This window comes from Vanessa atalanta, chromosome 26 (assembly GCF_905147765.1).
Source record: "Vanessa atalanta chromosome 26, ilVanAtal1.2, whole genome shotgun sequence".
NCBI lineage: Eukaryota > Metazoa > Arthropoda > Insecta > Lepidoptera > Nymphalidae > Vanessa > Vanessa atalanta.
In genome coordinates, this window is record NC_061896.1 from 2,764,153 (window position 1) to 2,782,277 (window position 18,125).

Sequence of the window (18,125 nt, forward strand, 5' to 3'; positions counted from 1 at the left end):
CTGCCGCACTGTGTGGATGTGGTCTATGGTGCCGTATCCGCTCCGAAATCCGGCCTGTTCCGGGGGTTGGAATTCGTCGAATCTTCGCGCAAGACGGTTCGTGATCACTCTTGAAAACAGCTTATAGATGTGGCTCATTAGGGATATGGGTCGATAGTTCTTCAGCAGGTTCTTGTCTCCCTTTTTGAAGAACAGGACGACCACACTCCTACTCCACGCCTCCGGAGTTCTCCCTTCGAAGAGGACAGAGTTATAAAGCTTCTGGAGCTCCCTCAGTACGGGTTTACCTCCTGCTTTCAATAGCTCTGTTGTAACGCCGTCCTCTCCTGGGGCTTTTCCATTTTTAAGCTGTTTAAGAGCAATCTCGATTTCGCCAATACTGACTTCTGGCAGGTCTTCGGTGAAATGGCGTGTTAATGTAGCTCTAGCATCCTCATTTTCGGGATCAGGTCGAGATGCATGCGATGCGTATAACCGGCCGTAGAAGTCCTCTACTTCCGAAAGAACTGCCGGCTTGGAAGAAACGACTTCTCCACTTGCTGTGGTCAACTTCGTCAGGTGGCTTCTTCCAAGAGATTGTACGAACACCTTAGACCCCCGATTCTGCTCGATGGCTCTTTCAATCGTAAGAGTATTGGAGCATCGGAGGTCGTGTCGTACGCGCTTGCTGATCTCTTGGTTTAGTTGCCGTTTCTCGGACGAAGTGACAGGTGGGTTTTCACGACGTTTCTTCATTAGCCCTAAAGTCTCTTCCGAAAGTTTGGACTTTCTGCCCTTACGCTGCATGCTACAAAATCTCGTGCCTTCTTCCCTGAGAATTCTCACTACATTTTTGAGGTTCTAGTTTACGTCTGTTGTGGTTTTCACGGCAGCGAATCGGTTCTCCAGGTTTGACTGGAACGTTTCAGATCCCGCAATGGTTTGGAGCAGGGATGGTCGGAGTGTAGACTTCATCAGACGGACGCGCTCGGCCTTAAAATTGATATTCAGAGAGCCTCGAACAAGTCGGTGATCACTACCGGTATTGAACCTGTTGATCACTGAGACGTCTCTGAATATGTGCCTTTTGTCCGTCATGATGAAATCGATCTCATTTTTGGTCATAGTGTCGGGGCTTTGCCACGTCCACTTCCTTTGGGGCTGCTTCTTGAAGAAAGAGTTCATCAAGAAGAGCCCCTCCCGTTCGAGAAAGTTGACAAGCATTTGCCCCCTATGATTTCTGCTTCCAAATCCATGGGGTCCTACTACCGATTCGCTACAATTCTGTACTCCCACTTTAGCGTTGAAGTCCCCCATGACAACGTTGTAGTGGGTTTTCGTGGTGGAGTGGAGGGCCCTCGATATATCATCGAACATTTCCTCCACTTCATCGTCCGAGTTTGTCGAGGTCGGTGCGTACGCTTGCACCACCTTGAGGCTGTACCTCTCGGTGAGCTTTACAATGAGGTACGCTACCCTGTTCGACACACTGGAGATTTCCACAACGTTGTCAACTAGGGACTTATTAACCAGAAACCCAACGCCTCCTTGGGATTGTTGGTCTCCCTCTCGGAAGTACATTAGGTGGCCCGATTCGAGGGTTACGGTGTCCTCTCCCTCTCTACGGACTTCACATAACCCTAATATGTGCCACCTAATTTTCCCAAGTTCCACCTCGAGTTGCGCTAGATGCGAGTCAAGCCGTAGCGTGCGTCCGTTGTACGTCGCCAGGGTCAGTCGGTTGTGGTGGCCTCCCGTAGCCCGGTGATTCTTAGCACCCCCCATCCCGCCGTTACCACCGTCGCCACCATGACGAGGAATAGCGGGACCACCGGGAACTGGGGGCCGTGGCTTATCTGTTTTTACCATTTGGAGGTATTGCCCATAATCGCCACGCTGGGCAGGCGGGTTGGCGATCGCAGGACGCAACTTCTCGCACCGGTGACGCTGCTGCCCGTTACCGGCCTGTGGTATTTAGCTACGCCTATTTTTGATGGTTATACCGCCATCAGTCGGTCGCCAGAGCCTCGTTTGCTGATCGGCAGGATGCACCACGGGCAGGTGAGGTTGGCTTGGAGCGCCAAGGTGTAGTTTGCGCTCCTTTACATCCCCGCTCCTTTACATCCCAAAGTTGTACAAATTATTGATCAATTACAATAATAATTGTAATAATATGTAATAATAATAATAATGTGACGTTATTAATGATATTATTAATTAAGATATCCTATGACGTAGCACCGTATTGGAGGCTAGGGCTAGTCTCGTAACACTAGATAAAAGTTTTCATGTTACATGCGAAGGTTGTTGTTTTGTTGACTAGTCTATAGACTAATTCATACGCACTTCTACCGGACAACTTCAGCTTTACACATGATAATACGTACATACATAGTTAATCCATATCGTTACATTCGCACGTGCAATTCACTGCACAGCTGTGAGCGACGGGAGCACCACGTGGACTTACAAGGCGGAGGGAAGGAGCGTGTATAAGTCGTTAAGATTAACCTAACTTATGCGTTGAGTGTAGAGGCTTTGTTAGCAGTAATTTTGTCGTTCATATCCAATGCCTAAACGAAAATAACTACATTTTATTTAATATTTATCATAACTTGGTGGTAGGGCTCTATGCAAGTCTGGGTAGGTACTACCGACTTTTTAGGTATTCTGCCGCCAAACAGCAATACTTTTATTTTATTTTAATTGAGTATGCATTTTATTTATATTGTACTGTATTAAGGACGATGTAACAAAAATCCTATTGTATTTATCCGTACATCGGTATTCGTTGTCAACACTTATAGACTTAAAACTATACAACAATAACAAAATAAAATATAAAAGAAATAAGAAGCAGGTACATAGCAAATAAATAATATTATAATTAGTTGTTTCTTTTTTTTCTTCTGACCATCTTTTATTTTTTACTAGAAATAATGGCTTATACTAGGTGATTTTAAGCAATAAAGCGTTAATCCTTTTCCCATTAAGTAACATAAATACATTGTGCATTTATCCAAGTGCGAAAATATCCATTTAAATTACAGCACGTTTTTTAAATGGATATTTTCGAAGGTATTATATATTTAAAATGCAGCGACATAGCGTTTTGTATTGTCTAATGGCAAAAAAGTTATGAAAGTTATAAAGATTCTGATACTAAATATACTATATTTTTAGTATAAGCATTGCAGCCGGGCAAAGCCGAGGCGGGTCGCTTATACTTGGAATACAACTCCAACAATCTATACATATAATAAAACCGTAACTGATCGAAATCTGTACGTGGAAGATAGTTTCGGAATCGGCTTAACCGATTTGGATGCGATTGTCACTGATGTATTGTAGTAAATTTCGGGTAACATATAGCGTTTGTTTTATTAAAATCGGGCTGTTATGGAACCAGGGCTGATGAGGTTAAAACCTTTTTAAAGAGTTCCAGTAGTTACATCATCCCTTTGCATAGCCTCGGCGCGGATTATTTTATGTTTATACCCGGTTCATTCTCATTCCAAAAAACTGGTCGTTCGTTTATTTTTAAGCAAGTCCAGTTTCCAGTGCACCCGGTCAGCTTCATGTGGCTCTGTCGCGTGTTCGCAATTGCAAAAAAAAAAAAAATCTAGGCTTTAGTTCGCGACGGCATTACGTGTAATATAAATTACGCAGTTAGACAAATACATCATAAGTTTTTAATATTTCAAGATTACCACTATTACATCCGCAAGGTTATTTGTGGTTTGATTCGAGCTATCAAAAAAAAAAAAAACTGTCCATCCATTTGGGAACTACAATGCCACGACAGACGCAAATATATACAGATATGTCAACCATATAATACCCTTACTTTTGATGCTTAAAGTCACGCGAACGGAGTCGCGGGCACCAGCTAGTAATACAATAAAGTAAATAAACTAATCTTATGGTAATGTTCTTAAAAAGGGTGTTCTTCATATAGTGGCAGGAGTTTTTGCAAATCCGTCTGGGTAGATACTCTTCGTTATTTTTACCGCCGTGCAATAATAATAGAATTATAAAATGTGTTCCAGTATGCAAGTTAGTATGTCAATGTAACAGGCACAAGTCACATCACATCGTCCACGTGGTGACCATTTACCATCAGGATTACCTTTTGACAGTCCACCTTCCTATTTAAAAAAAAGAACAACTAAAATCGTCACGGGTTCAATTCCAGGTAAGTATAATTTTTTTACCATCATTTATTATAACGTTTCCGCTCCAGCTTCACCACCGTGTGCGAGGGTTTTGAGGGTTGGGCAGTCGTTAGGGACCATATGACCTTCTCTGTAACCCTGTATTCAAATGTACTGGTAATCGGTTGAGTAGTTAAATCATGAAAGCTTAACAAACTAACAAATGAATCAAACTACTTTCGCGTTTACAATATTCATAAAGCTCTTATATATATTCTGTCTCTTTCTATCTCCCTTATTTCTCTTTCTCTCTCTCTTAAGCGTAAATGTTTCTTTACCAAAGTTATCATTCGGCTAATAAGATAATCTGATCTCGTAAAACTTTTTCTATCAACGTATTCTGTCGGATGTATTCAAGAAAAAATCTATCATGTAGAATAAGGATACGTTTGCTTGCATAATACATATGTTCCTTAACCCCTAGGGATAAAGTTTGCTACGACCCCTGACTAAAGTTGGAAGGTTTGGGCACAGACCAATTTAATTTGAGACTATTCCATTGTAAAGCAAATATGGCCGCTTTCTACATAATAGACTCGTTGCAACGAAGATTATTCTCGAACACGTTTCGAACTTTTTGAATTTTGAATGTGCAATTTTTTTTTAGCTTTTTCATGAGTTCGGTCTACAGTCGTTAACGATACCACCTTACCTTCTCGGGGAGTCTTACCGGGTAGCGCCGGACACCGAAAAGGGTTGATTAATATCCGGTTAGTGTGTTTAAAAAAACGAATCGTTTTGCTTACAGATATCAGAATTACATATAAAGCGTAATTCTGAAAGTAATATGTGTTATAATAAAATTATGACAATTACACGTAAATGCAAAAATATAAATAAATAAAAAATAAATGCAATAACTACACTCTGTTACGATAATTTTCTTAAAAAATAGAAGACGTAGAAAACTAAAAAAGTTAAATGTATTTTGTCCGTAAATTTATTATGAAAAAAATATTTGTTACTTTTTTTTTTAAAAAAGATCAAACGAAAGTCACATACGAGTATTATATTTCTTAAATATTATTTTTCATATCGTATATTTATAATTTTTAAGGTTCATTTGATTTTGTTGACGTTTTAAAAAAAACAACAGTGTCTGTTTTTCAACTGGATAAACAGAATTAAATGATAATTTTTACATACGTTTAAAAAACAGGCTCAGGTCTCACGTTTACAGTTTAAACCAATTTGATGAAAAAAAAAAATAGCTAAGCTAGCAAACTTTAGTATTTATTTAGTTAACCCGTACATTTCTCTATTTAATGTCGGAACTGGAGTGTACTTAGGTACTCCAACTTTACTCATCACTGTATTTACTGTTCCCTGTATATCAACTGTGAATGTGTGCAAAACTGAAGCGGGAAATAAATATTTTTATATATATGCCAAACTTCTAGGGTATTTTTTAATTAAATTACAATCAACCCATATTAATTTGTATTTAACAAGTTAAACTGAAATGATTTTCCGCAAATTGATCTTATATTTGATTACGATAAACTGTTCCTAAATGAAGTTGATCACAATCAAACGCCACGCGCATAATAAACTTTAGTAGCTTTGATGGTCTCACTGGGGACTGTTGAATATTGAGACATCGGAACAAAGTGGAGCCCACAAGAGGCTCAATGGACGTGTCCGTCTTATGTGAGAATGCATATCGGCATACGACGTGAATTGATTGTCACCAATGCACCACTAAACTTGGGAGCTAAGGCATTATGCCTTACTTGCTAACTTACTCACACTTAAAACCCCAACATGACTATGCTAAGCTATGTGGTGGTAGAATTTCTTATAATAGGGTGGTACATACATAGGCGGACTTTCATAAAGTCCTTCCGTCAAACACGATTTCAATTTACACTGGCTCACTCACCCTTGACACCCCAACACAACTATACTAAGCTATTTGGTGGTCAAATATCTTGTAACTGGTTGGTACTTACACAGACGGCCTCTTATAAGCCCTAATTATATTTAGAGTTAAGCTCCCTTAAATGTCATGATAAGTTATGAGAGTCAGGATATAGAGTGAGGATACAGAGAGTGTATCTGCACGTTTGTCTGTCATTCCATCATTGTCTCCATGTCAGCTTTCTAACGATCTTTTCTTACATTGTACACGAAGCCGTAATTTTTTTTATAAATTTACTAGAAGGTTATGCAACATAATTTAAAAGGAGCTGTCTTGTAAAGTCCTATTTAGTCACGAAGACGCACCCCTCCATGCCAAATTAATATCGATATGCATTACTATGAGTAAGTTACGTGCTTACATTGTCTTAGTGTGCGTGAGACGACTAAGAGCAAAAAAATACAAATTAAATTCATTAATTTGATTTTATTTAAACGCTTATGATTTATTTTACTTATGATAATATATTAAAAAAGGTATTACTCTTAACTCATAGCCTGGGTTCTTAACATTAAGAAAAATAATATTTCACTGACGCTTCTCCAAATATATTTGTAATCAGAACTTACTTATATACAAAACAGTAATAACCTGTTAACCGAAGAGTAACTAACGCCTTCGTGGGTCAAATACATACCTTTACGATTTTACAATAGAATCCAATCATTATAAGATTTCAAAAAAACACTGTGTTCTCGTATATATTACATAAGTATAAAACTAAAAACTATGTAGATAGTACAGTAGAGTGGAAATTAAATGATCGCTTCTAGACTGTTTCAAATTAATAATACTGACTGTAAACCACAATAAAGGGCTTAATAAATTCATACCTAAAGGCGTTCTATACCAGTCGACGTTTAGATCAATCTGACATTCATGAAGGTGATACTATAATAAAAAGGAAAATTTTGACTTCGGCAGCTTATTAGCAAAAGAATAGTAGCGCTATTCTGCAAGACTCCCACGTACACTCGAGAATTTTAAAACTCACTCACTCACTCACTCACTCACTTGTGAAATTTTAAAAACTGATTTTTTATTTATAATTGTTAGACATCTTCATGAGCCTTTTAATAAAGCTTCTCATGGTAAGTTCTGCTCATCATCATCCTTCTGCCCTTATCCCAATTTTACTTGGGGTCGGCGCAACATGTCTTCTTCTTCCATACTTCTCTGTCGGACGTCATCTCACAAGTAACATTCTTTCTAACCATATCGTCTTTCACACAATCCATCCATCATTTCTTTGATCGTCCCCTACCTCTATATCCATCCACATCCATTCTCGAAACCTTTCTCACAACATGGTCCTCATTCCTGCGCATAACATGTCCATACTATGACAGCCGGTTTCCAGGTAACTTCTCGGTTACCGGTGTCACTTTCAAACTTCCTCTTATGTACTCATTCCTTACTTTATCTCATCTCCGACACATGCAATTTTCTTCCAGTCATCCCTTTTGTAGTCCAACACTCTGATCCATATAGAACAGCAGGTCTGACCTGGTCTTATAGATCTTCCCCTTAAGTTTAAGTGGTCACCGCTGTCCATAGATATTGTAACTGAAAGAAAAATTGACTATCCCTTATATCGTCAGTGCGCCATCAACCATGGGAATAAATAAGTAATGTCGCTTACGTAAATGCACTAGCTCATCTACCCTTCAAATCCTTAAGTAGTAGTACGGCTACTAAGTTGGGTTTTGAGGGTCGTACTTACTTAGACTGGCTTGGGACAAAACTCTACTACCCAGCAACAGAGATACGTAGTGTCAAATTAACATTTCTTAAAATATCTTTAATAAACGGTTCAAAATCACAAATGGAAATTGTTTTTGGTATTCCAGCCCTTTAAGCAATTTTCAGCTATCATTTCCATTGACATTTTAAGTAATAGACAATTTAAAACAATTTCAATTCTACAAGCGATTCAATAAAAATATATTTGTAAATTTGTTATGTTTGTACAGCATTGAAAATAAAAGGCAATAAATACATACAGTAAAATTTTATTAAAGTCGTTACAATAAATTTGTCGGAAAGGTATATTATTATGTAAATGATTATGTAGACCAGCTATGGAGCTTGTCAACCGTAACCGAAACCAACGGATATCCGGAATAAAAATCTATCCGATAACGTAACCGTATACGTTTTTATTTATAATTTCACGAAATGAGTATTTTTTTCTTTTCAAATTTATTAATTATGTTTGTAACTACAACTATCCGAAACGATCGGATTATCTGAAACAATTTCGTATCCGTAACCGTATCTGAAACTTGTTAAACATTATTCATATATCCGTATCCATATTCAGTACATTTACATTCATATCATCGCTGATGTAGAATTTTGGTAGAAGTTTGTTGTCTGGATATTAAAAGAATGTATCCTTTTAAGATTGATTTTATACTCATAGTTTATACCTCGGTGAATGACTCCGGCTATTTTTATACATGAAATTTTTAAATGCCTCTTCATCTCGTGGCATTTGTAAATCCAAAGGCTTCGACTTCACTGCATAGGACAGACGGCTGAACAGTAATTGTATTTTTCAGTCAATAAAATCAGTCAAAGGCTTGGAAGTTGGCATTATTTACAATCCTGTGCCACAGAAAGAAAAAATCTTATTGTGGCCACGCTTGAACCCAATCCAGGCGTCTCGGATTGCGGTCCCCATCGGATTTTGTGAGTGATTGAATACACTGCACTTAGATAGTTGTGCAAAATTTAAAACACTTGCATAATTTTGAATAAATCTATCGGATGAAATTCTGCTTTCTAGTAGTGGGATAAGATTTATTCCAGCAGTGGGAAATTTACAGGCTGTAATTATTTATTTTGCTTCATAAAAAAAGTGAAACTGCTATTGGCGTGCCTTTGGCGTGAGACCGACTTTTATGCGAAACGGCATTGGATTCTTTTAATTAAAATTTCCTTCAATTGCCACAAATTTCAGTCCTACGCGTTTATTTTTGGAACGAAGTTCTTTTACCCGGCTTACAAGGAAAGTGGCAGAAATGAAAGGAAAAAGTATTATACGACCTTTCCCTCTCTTGCTCTCTGTCTCTTTTTATTTTTTACGGTTAAATAAAATAATAGTTAATTTTATTTTAATTCACAATCTATAGTAACAGTAACTTCGTTCCAACCGGGTGACCATCTCGTTTTATTTACGTATGTGCACTGTGTTGTAACTTAAAATGACTTAACGCTTAAGTTGCAAATGATCGACCTCCGTGGTCGAGTAGTGTGTACACCGGTTTGCATAGGTACGTCACTCCGAGGTCCCGGATCCGATTCGTGGCCGAGTCAATGTAGAAAAAGTTCATTAGTTTTCTATGTTGTCTTGGGTCTGGGAGTTTGTGGTACCACAAACTCCCAGACCCAAGATTTCGTCGTTACGTCTGATTTTCCATAACACGAGTGCTTTAGCTACTTACATTGGGATCAGAGTAATGTATGTGATGTTGTCCGATATTCATTATTTATTTTTTTATATGAATCGCTATATAAACGAAACAAACAACTATCGGATGCTATCAAATAAAATTTAATTTTTCATGAGGTAAAAAAAAAAAAATTCAAAACCGATGTTCGAAATTATAATTAACTTCCTAATTACGGTCAATTTGGTCACCATTAAGTGTTCAGAGTGAAAAATGAGACGGAAAAATTGTAATAAAAATGAATTATTATTATTAGTATTCTCCGTAATGAAAAAATAATATTCCCCTCTGAAGTCCGCGGTAATGAGATAAAGTGATAAGTGTTGTTCGTTGGTTCGGATAACAGGCTATCGGAATTGAAATATCAATTTTCAATTAATATTGTAATAATAAAAACTAGTGCGTTTCCCGCGAAACTACGCGTTTATTCAAAAGATTTTTTACGAATTTCGAAAGCTATGACAAGTTTTGTTTTGATTTAATTTCATTGTTAACTGCAAGTCACTCATCTATATTCGGTGCCATAATGACGAAACCTTTTTTAAATTAAATTGAAATGCCAAATAGTATACATTAGTTCAGTTAGAATTGGAGTTTGTTGATTACGATTTACTTTAATTTTGTTTACGTTTTTCATTTTTTTTCTTATAGTCGTAGCATCGCGCTTTCACCGGCCAGTAACTTTTTTCCGTTAAATTGTAACAATCCTCTTTAATTTTCTGCACATCTACGGCTGGAGCTCTTCAAAATGTGACCATAACTGATTTTTTAAGTGCAACTATCATCCCATAATCAATATATGACGGTACATTAACAATTTAAGAGGGAGATCAAGTATTAATCATAATTAAAAAAAAACTATACTCTATTCTAACGAGAAGCCAAATAAACAACACTTGACAGCAAACTGACGCGATATCATTGGTCGAGAGCTGGATTAATCTGCGATATTTACTATGGATTTGCGAAAAAATTGAACGTCAACTAAACTGTTATCGAAATTTTGGGAGTAAAATTAAAGTGGAAATGAGTAGTTAAGTGTAACAGTGTTGTATTATAAATAAAGATATATTAATCATAAACTCCTAGTAGTGCACAATGTAGCTGAGTTATTAGCAAATCGCATGAAATACGTAATTCTAAGTTTTATATACCTTTTTGCCTATTTTATTGGAATAGGCTATAGTAATATGCATGTTATAAGTAATACCTGTGTTATACAAACAAACCGTTGGAAATAAGCTATTAATTATTGTATTTATATAATTACATAATATCGTTACATTTCTTTTATTTAAATGTAAAATGTATAATTGCAAGCAACGAAAGCGCTTTTATCGCTTGAAAATAATTCAAATGGAAGGCATTGTGTTATATTAATGTCGTTTGAATTTGATATAATTTGTGTGATATTTCGCATCCATTGCTTCGGACAAAAGATAATATTATCTATTTGAGTTCCGTGCAGGCATGGCTTGGTGTGTGGGCTAAAACAGAAGTTCTTGGTGTTAATATTAGATACTAAATACAACAAAAACCTTGCTCTTTAAAAACTGCCGAGCAGATATAGCCTGGACATAAGACGTGATCGTAATCAAAGATGGCGGCTTCGAATTTGAACCACTGAATTGTCATAATTAATCTGTTTGTATATATATCCAGGTACATTGAAGCCGCGTTGTGGAATACAGTCTTAGCACAGCATAAAGTAATTTAAAGGTTTATTTTTTTAATTATGTTTTCGAAACTCAGCGAACTCAGCAAACAACACCATTGCGAATATATTTTAACCATTTCTTGGGAACTAAGATGTTATGTCCCCTTTGTCTATTCACTTTAGCTCACTCACCCTTCAAACTGGAACACAACAGTACTAAGTATTACTGCTTGGTAGTAGAATATATGATGAGTGGGTGGTACTTACCCAGACAGACTTGCACAAAACCCTGCCACCAAGTAAATTCATGATGAGTTCATTCCTTACAACTACAGATGTAGTTGTCAGGAACACACCTTGTCAAAAGGTCCGAGAACCGAAGAAACACGTCAATGGTCTATTCGGGTAAAAATATCCCCTATTTAATATTCCTTGGAATATGGATTCCACCGTGAAGAACCAACGAGAGAATACCTTTAATATAAATTGTCACCCGTACCGCTCGTGGTTTAACGGTCACTCGTCAGGCGTTAGGCAAAATAATTCATGTTCTTGGAGTTCAAGCTTGGTTCATATCAAATTTCATCAAATTCGGTGCAGACCGTGAAAGAGCACCATACACACAGACAGACAAAGAGAGTAACTTTCGTACTTATAATATTAGTACAGATATTACACACTATAACGCTCTCTGATACGTGTGAATTGGTTAATAAGTTTTCAGTTAGACATTTCAAAAAGAAACGTCCTCATCTTCGATGTACGTTAAAGATACATTTAAATTGTTATATTTTGTACCACACCCTTTATATTGTAAACAGATTCCTCCGCTTTGGAGGATTAATAGAACCCTGATATCTGCAGGACGGTGAAGGATTACAGCTGATACGGAAACCTAAGACTATTATGCATTTTATTATAATATATTTTGACGTCAATTTATCTCATTTATCTAAATAATTAATTACACAAAAGATCCACTTAAAGGATACTTTATTTATGTTAGCTGACTTTAAAGTAATCTTCACATAAAGCCCACCGAACTACCTACGCAGGTCTGCAATTATGGTTCGTGGATTAAAAGGGTGTCTTTGTATCTCGTTACTAGTTGAAAACGTTGTCGGCGGCATAAAATGTACTAGTGGGTCGCACGCGAAACTTCTCGTTTATTGAACTGATTTTTACAAATTTCGAAAACTATGACATTATTTTTTTTTATTTGATTTCATTGTAAACTGACGACGTCTGTTTTATACAGCCATAGCGCCGCTCTCTTAGTGTAACTTTTTTCCGTTCTCTAATAATTAGTTGTTCGTTAAATCATAATAATTTTGAAAATTGCAATCATGAATCTGCTGGAGCTGGAACTCTTCAAAATGATACTATAACCGATTTTTTATCTGTAGCTATCGTCCCGTGATTATCACTGGGACAAAAAGCTTACGCTATTAATATATAGGATGTAGGATATTTGATAAGAAATTGATTAAAGCCTACGTCTTCGAACGAGAGTGTGGGCGTTCGATGTTATCGTACAAAATGTTAAACGTTCTCTACGTTTAGACAAAATCATTGTATTTTTATATAGTAACAAAGATCACAAATCAAGAGGGTTGTAACACTGAGCAGTTTCTAGGTAGGCAGTCTCGTGACCATCGTTCACTAAGCGACTGAACTGAAAATTGACCATTTACCACAGAGACTCTGCAATGCGCCACCAGATGGCGTCTATATTTCGCTTCAATGATAAAATATAGACTAACACCGACTGTCTAATAATGTCCGTATTAATGATAATACGATATATATCAGCGTTGCAGAATTATTGATAGTTTCTCTATCGATAGTGAAACTAACTAATAATCTCGAAAACTATTCAGGATATCGATAGTTCTGCAACGATACTATCGATAGTTTTGGACTATCGATACTTTAGGTTAAAAAGGATGGCTTTTACAATACTATCGATACTATCGTTAGTATTAACATGTGAAAATACTATCGATAGATTATCGATACAATCGCTAACTTAACTGTCGATAGTCTATCGATAGTGGACTATCGATATTAATATATATAACTTATTGGGTTAGTTTGAGTCGGTATAGTATGGCGAGTCATATTAAAGTGGGTGGTATTAAAACCTTCTTCATGAAAAATTTACATTTACGTGCCAACTTTCACGGTAATCGATCAAATGGTGTCGAAGTGGGTTTATCTCAAACAGACATACCATACATTATATGTAAAATTTTATATGTCGAACACGTTAAGAAAGCAAAGTATTTTATTCTTTTCTGACTGCCTATTCTGTTCAGGCAGATCTTCGACACGGCAAAGTGTCACCAGAACCTCACTACCAAACACTTTACAAATGTATGTAAAATATTTTAATGTCCCCTGAAAAAAATGCAAGTGATATTGTTTTCATTCTATAATTTAAAGGATTTCCAATATTCGCAATATATGTTTTGTGTGAGACAAAACAAATTATTAGTCGTTTATCAAACCATAGAGCAAAAGCTATAACTAACAGAACAGTAACACCCCCACACAAGTTGAATAATAAATTAGACGTACAACACGCAAATAAGTTTTGGATGTAGCTTCTAACAAATACTGTTGGAATATACAAAAATTCAAGCCTCTATACATAATAGATTTCTCTTTCATTATATTATTCAATCTTTCACTCATTCACATTCGCTCACCACTCATTCAATCAACGAACAGCTTTACTTGATTATTTAATATTCATTATTAAAAACATTGTCAAACAGTGCAGACGTGTCTTATTATACCTACCCCATTTCCCTTCAGGTTATGGGCCCAGGTCATGTTTAAAGTTGTTTAAATAATTAAAATTAATAGTAAAAGTGTTACTCAAAATGGATTCGCGAAGTAAAAGAAATATACAACAATTTAACGGTGATCGCTATAGTACTTGGAAGTTTCGTATAAGGTCACTACTAGAAGAAATGCAGTTATTGCCTGTTATTGACGAAGAACCACCACCAATACCAGATAATGAGTGGATTAAGAAGAATATGCTAGCAAAAGGTACGATTGTAGATTACTTGGGTGACACATTTTTAAGCTTTGCAAGAGGTTCTTCTACTGCAAAATCCATAATGGCCGAACTAGACAAAGTATATGAGCGGAGGAGCTTAGCGACTCAATTGGCTTTACGTAAACAGTTACTTAATATGAAACTACAGCCAGATGTGACACTATTCGAACATTTTAACAATTTCGATAATATCATTACTGAATTAATATCGGCTGGTGCAAAATTGGATGAGATGGATAAAATATCACATTTACTTTTAACTCTACCCACATCATACGATGGTGTTATAACGGCACTGGAAACACTTGGAGAGGAACAATTGCATCTATCTTTTGTAAAAACTCGTCTTCTAGATCACGAAGTCAAACTAAAGAATACCACGACGACAGAACTCAAAGTTTTACATACATCAACGAATAAATTCAAATCGCAGAACAAAATTGGATTCGTTAAAAGGAAATCATATAATTATTATAAAAAGAAGTCATACGCCGGAAATTCATCATATAAAATTTCAAAATTATATTGTGATTATTGTGGACGACGAAATCATATGAAGAAGGATTGTCGATTTTTCAAAAAGTTACAACAAAATGGAGGTAGTAGCGGCAGTAAAACAGCAGCTGCGAGCGCTTTGCAAATCAGAAACGATAACGAGGACAGTTTCGCATTTATGTTTTCAACGTGTAAGTTGTCAAATTCTTATAAATATCATATTAATAATATTGTTTTCATTTTAGATTCGGGTGCAACTGACCACGTTGTAAATAGTAAGGAATTATTTTCTTCCTACTCAGACTTCACAATACCGATTAAAATTGGTATAGCTAAGAACAATGAAAGCATTCAAGCGTTTGGTAAAGGTACAATAAATGTCACTACTAATTTAGGTTTTCAAGGGGCGATTAATAATGTATTATATGCGCCGGACGTGCCATGTAATTTAATATCTGTATATCGTATTCAACAAGGAGGTATGGTTGTTATATTTAAAAATAACAGTGTTTATATTAACAATAGTATCAAGTGTTTAGTATCGAGTGTTATCAGTAATAATTTATTTAAATTAGTTTTTCAAGTGCATACGCGATCTCAACATAATTTAAATTTGTCTCAAACTTCTACATCTTACGAACTATGGCATAAGCGTCTAGGTCACTTAAACAAAAATAAATTTAACATTCTAAAAAACTTAATTGATGATAGTTACCTAATTAATGATATTATGCCTAATGATACATTATGTGAGTCTTGCATACTTGGTAAACAGTCGCGGTTGCCCTTTGCAAAATCAAAAGATAAATCAGTCAGAAATAGGCCACTTTTTATAGTTCATTCCGATATTTGTGGTCCTATTACACCACCTACATTTGATGATAAAAATTATTTTATTACTTTTATTGACGATTTTACTCATTATACAGTAACGTATTTGATGCATTCTAAATCTGAAGCATATAAATGTATGAAAGACTACGTAACAAAATGTGAAAATTTATTTAATTCTAAAGTTGTTAATTTATATTGCGATAATGGCCGAGAGTATCTTTCAAACGAATTCAAAGAATTTTGTGTTGACAAAGGGATAATGTATCATTTAACGGTTCCTTACACCCCACAGCAAAATGGTGTATCAGAAAGAATGAATCGTACATTAACCGAAATGGCTCGAACATTGGTTACAAGTGCGAAATTAAATAAAATATTTTGGGGTGAAGCTGTTTTAACAGCTACTTATTTAATTAACATACTACCCACTAAAACTCTGATAAATAAAACACCATACGAAATGTGGCATGGTAAAAGGCCGAAAATAAATCATTTAAAAATGTTTGGATCTACTGCATACGTTCATAACAAAGCTAGAAAAACTAAATTTGATGAGAAATCTTTCAAGTCAATATTGATCGGTTACGATGCAAACGGTTATAGATTATTCAATATCGAAAATAATCAAGTTTTTATAGCTCGCGATGTTATTTTTGACGAGTTAAACTTTGAAAAATCACGCCCTACACGTAGCAGTAGTGACAACATTGAAACCCTTTCAAAATTTAGTAAGCCCGAAATTGATTCGGCAAAGCTAAAAATAGATCAACAACAAGATTCTTTTAATGACAATTCGTTGGACGGTTCATCGAATACCACTAATTTAAGACGTAGCGAAAGAATTCGAGAATTACCCCCAAAGAATTATAAGCAAATGCACGATCCTGATTTATTTTTATCTCTTTTTAATGATACGCAATCTTTACCTACATCATATACGAATATTTTCGATAGGCACGATTCTGATAAGTGGTTGAACGCTATACAGGATGAAATTGAGTCGCTTCGAAGCAACCAAACGTGGACATTAGTTATTAGACCGAAAAATGTTAATATTATAAGTTGCAAGTGGGTATTTACAATTAAAAATAATGAATTTGGTGAACCTACACGTTATAAAGCTCGGTTGGTTGCTCGAGGTTTCACTCAAGAGTATTTACAAGACTATCACGAAACGTTCGCACCAGTGGCTCGGATAACTACTTTTAGATTTATATTAGCACTGGCAAATCAGTTTGATTTACATTTACACCACATGGACGTTAAAACCGCGTTTCTAAATGGTATATTGAAAGAAAATATTTATATGGAAGTACCGGAAGGTATTTTAGCAAGTAATAACCAGGTTTGTAAATTGAATAAAACATTATATGGCCTAAAGCAGTCGTCCAGGTGTTGGTATGCACGGTTCGATCTCATTCTCAAGGAAATGGGTTTTAAGAACTCTGAATTAGATCCTTGTCTGTACATATTAGATAAAAATTGTATAGATAAAAACGTGTATATAGTTCTGTACGTTGATGATTTAATTATTACTACTAAAAATAGTAATTTATTACAAGCGTTTAAAAACAGTTTAATGCAAAAATTTCAAATGACTGATTTGAAGGACTTAAAACTATTTCTTGGTATTAGAATTCAAAGAACAACTAATACAATTTCTTTAGATCAAACAACATATTTGCAAAATGTTCTAAATAAATTTTCTATGAAAGATTGTAATCCATCGAATTCACCTTTTCCTTCTAAAATCAATTTTGTAGCTTTAAATTCAGACACTCACTATGATGCACCTTGTAAAAATGTTAAAGGATGCCTTATGTATGCAATGCTTTGCACAAGGCCAGATATTTGTGCTTGTATTAATATATTAAGTAGATATCAATCTAAAAATAACGAAGAGTTGTGGAAATATTTAAAACATCTCTTACGATACATTAAAGGTACAATTAATTTAAAATTGGTTTATAAAAAATCTGAATATAAAGAGATAATAAGTGGGTATGCAGATTCCGACTGGGGAGGTGACGAGAACGACAGAAAAAGTACAACTGGCTATTTGTTTAAGGCCTTTAATAATTGTACAATTTCGTGGACCACACGAAAACAAAATACTGTCGCCGTCTCTTCAACGGAAGCTGAATACATGGCTCTCTTTGAGGCTGTGAGAGAAGCAGTCTGGATAAGGTCATTGTTAAATAGTATTTCTATACAAATAACAGAGCCTATTGTAATATTTGAAGACAATAATAGTTGTATATGTATTGCCAATAACCCCACAAATCACAAAAAATCTAAGCACATAGATATAAAATATCATTTTATTAGGGAACAAATCGCTAATCAAATAATAAAGCTAGAACCTATTTCCACAGGAAATCAACTAGCTGACATGTTCACAAAAGCGATACCCTCCAAGAGATTTATAGAATTAAGAAAGAATTTAAATTTGTTTTGAAAAATAATTCATGTTTTGTGTTAATCAAGTAAATGAAGGAAT

General features: G+C 35.5%; 1 protein-coding gene across 1 annotated transcript in view; it reads right to left on the reverse strand.

Moving 5' to 3' along the window:
• Window positions 1-1,987: 1,987 nt before the first annotated feature.
• Window positions 1,988-18,125, reverse strand: part of LOC125073870 — an 80,569-nt gene continuing 64,431 nt past the window's right edge. Inside the window, exon 2 of the mRNA XM_047684952.1 lies at window positions 1,988-2,095. Within this exon, the coding sequence (XP_047540908.1) occupies window positions 1,988-2,095 (108 nt within the window). The remainder of the gene's footprint in view (window positions 2,096-18,125) is intronic.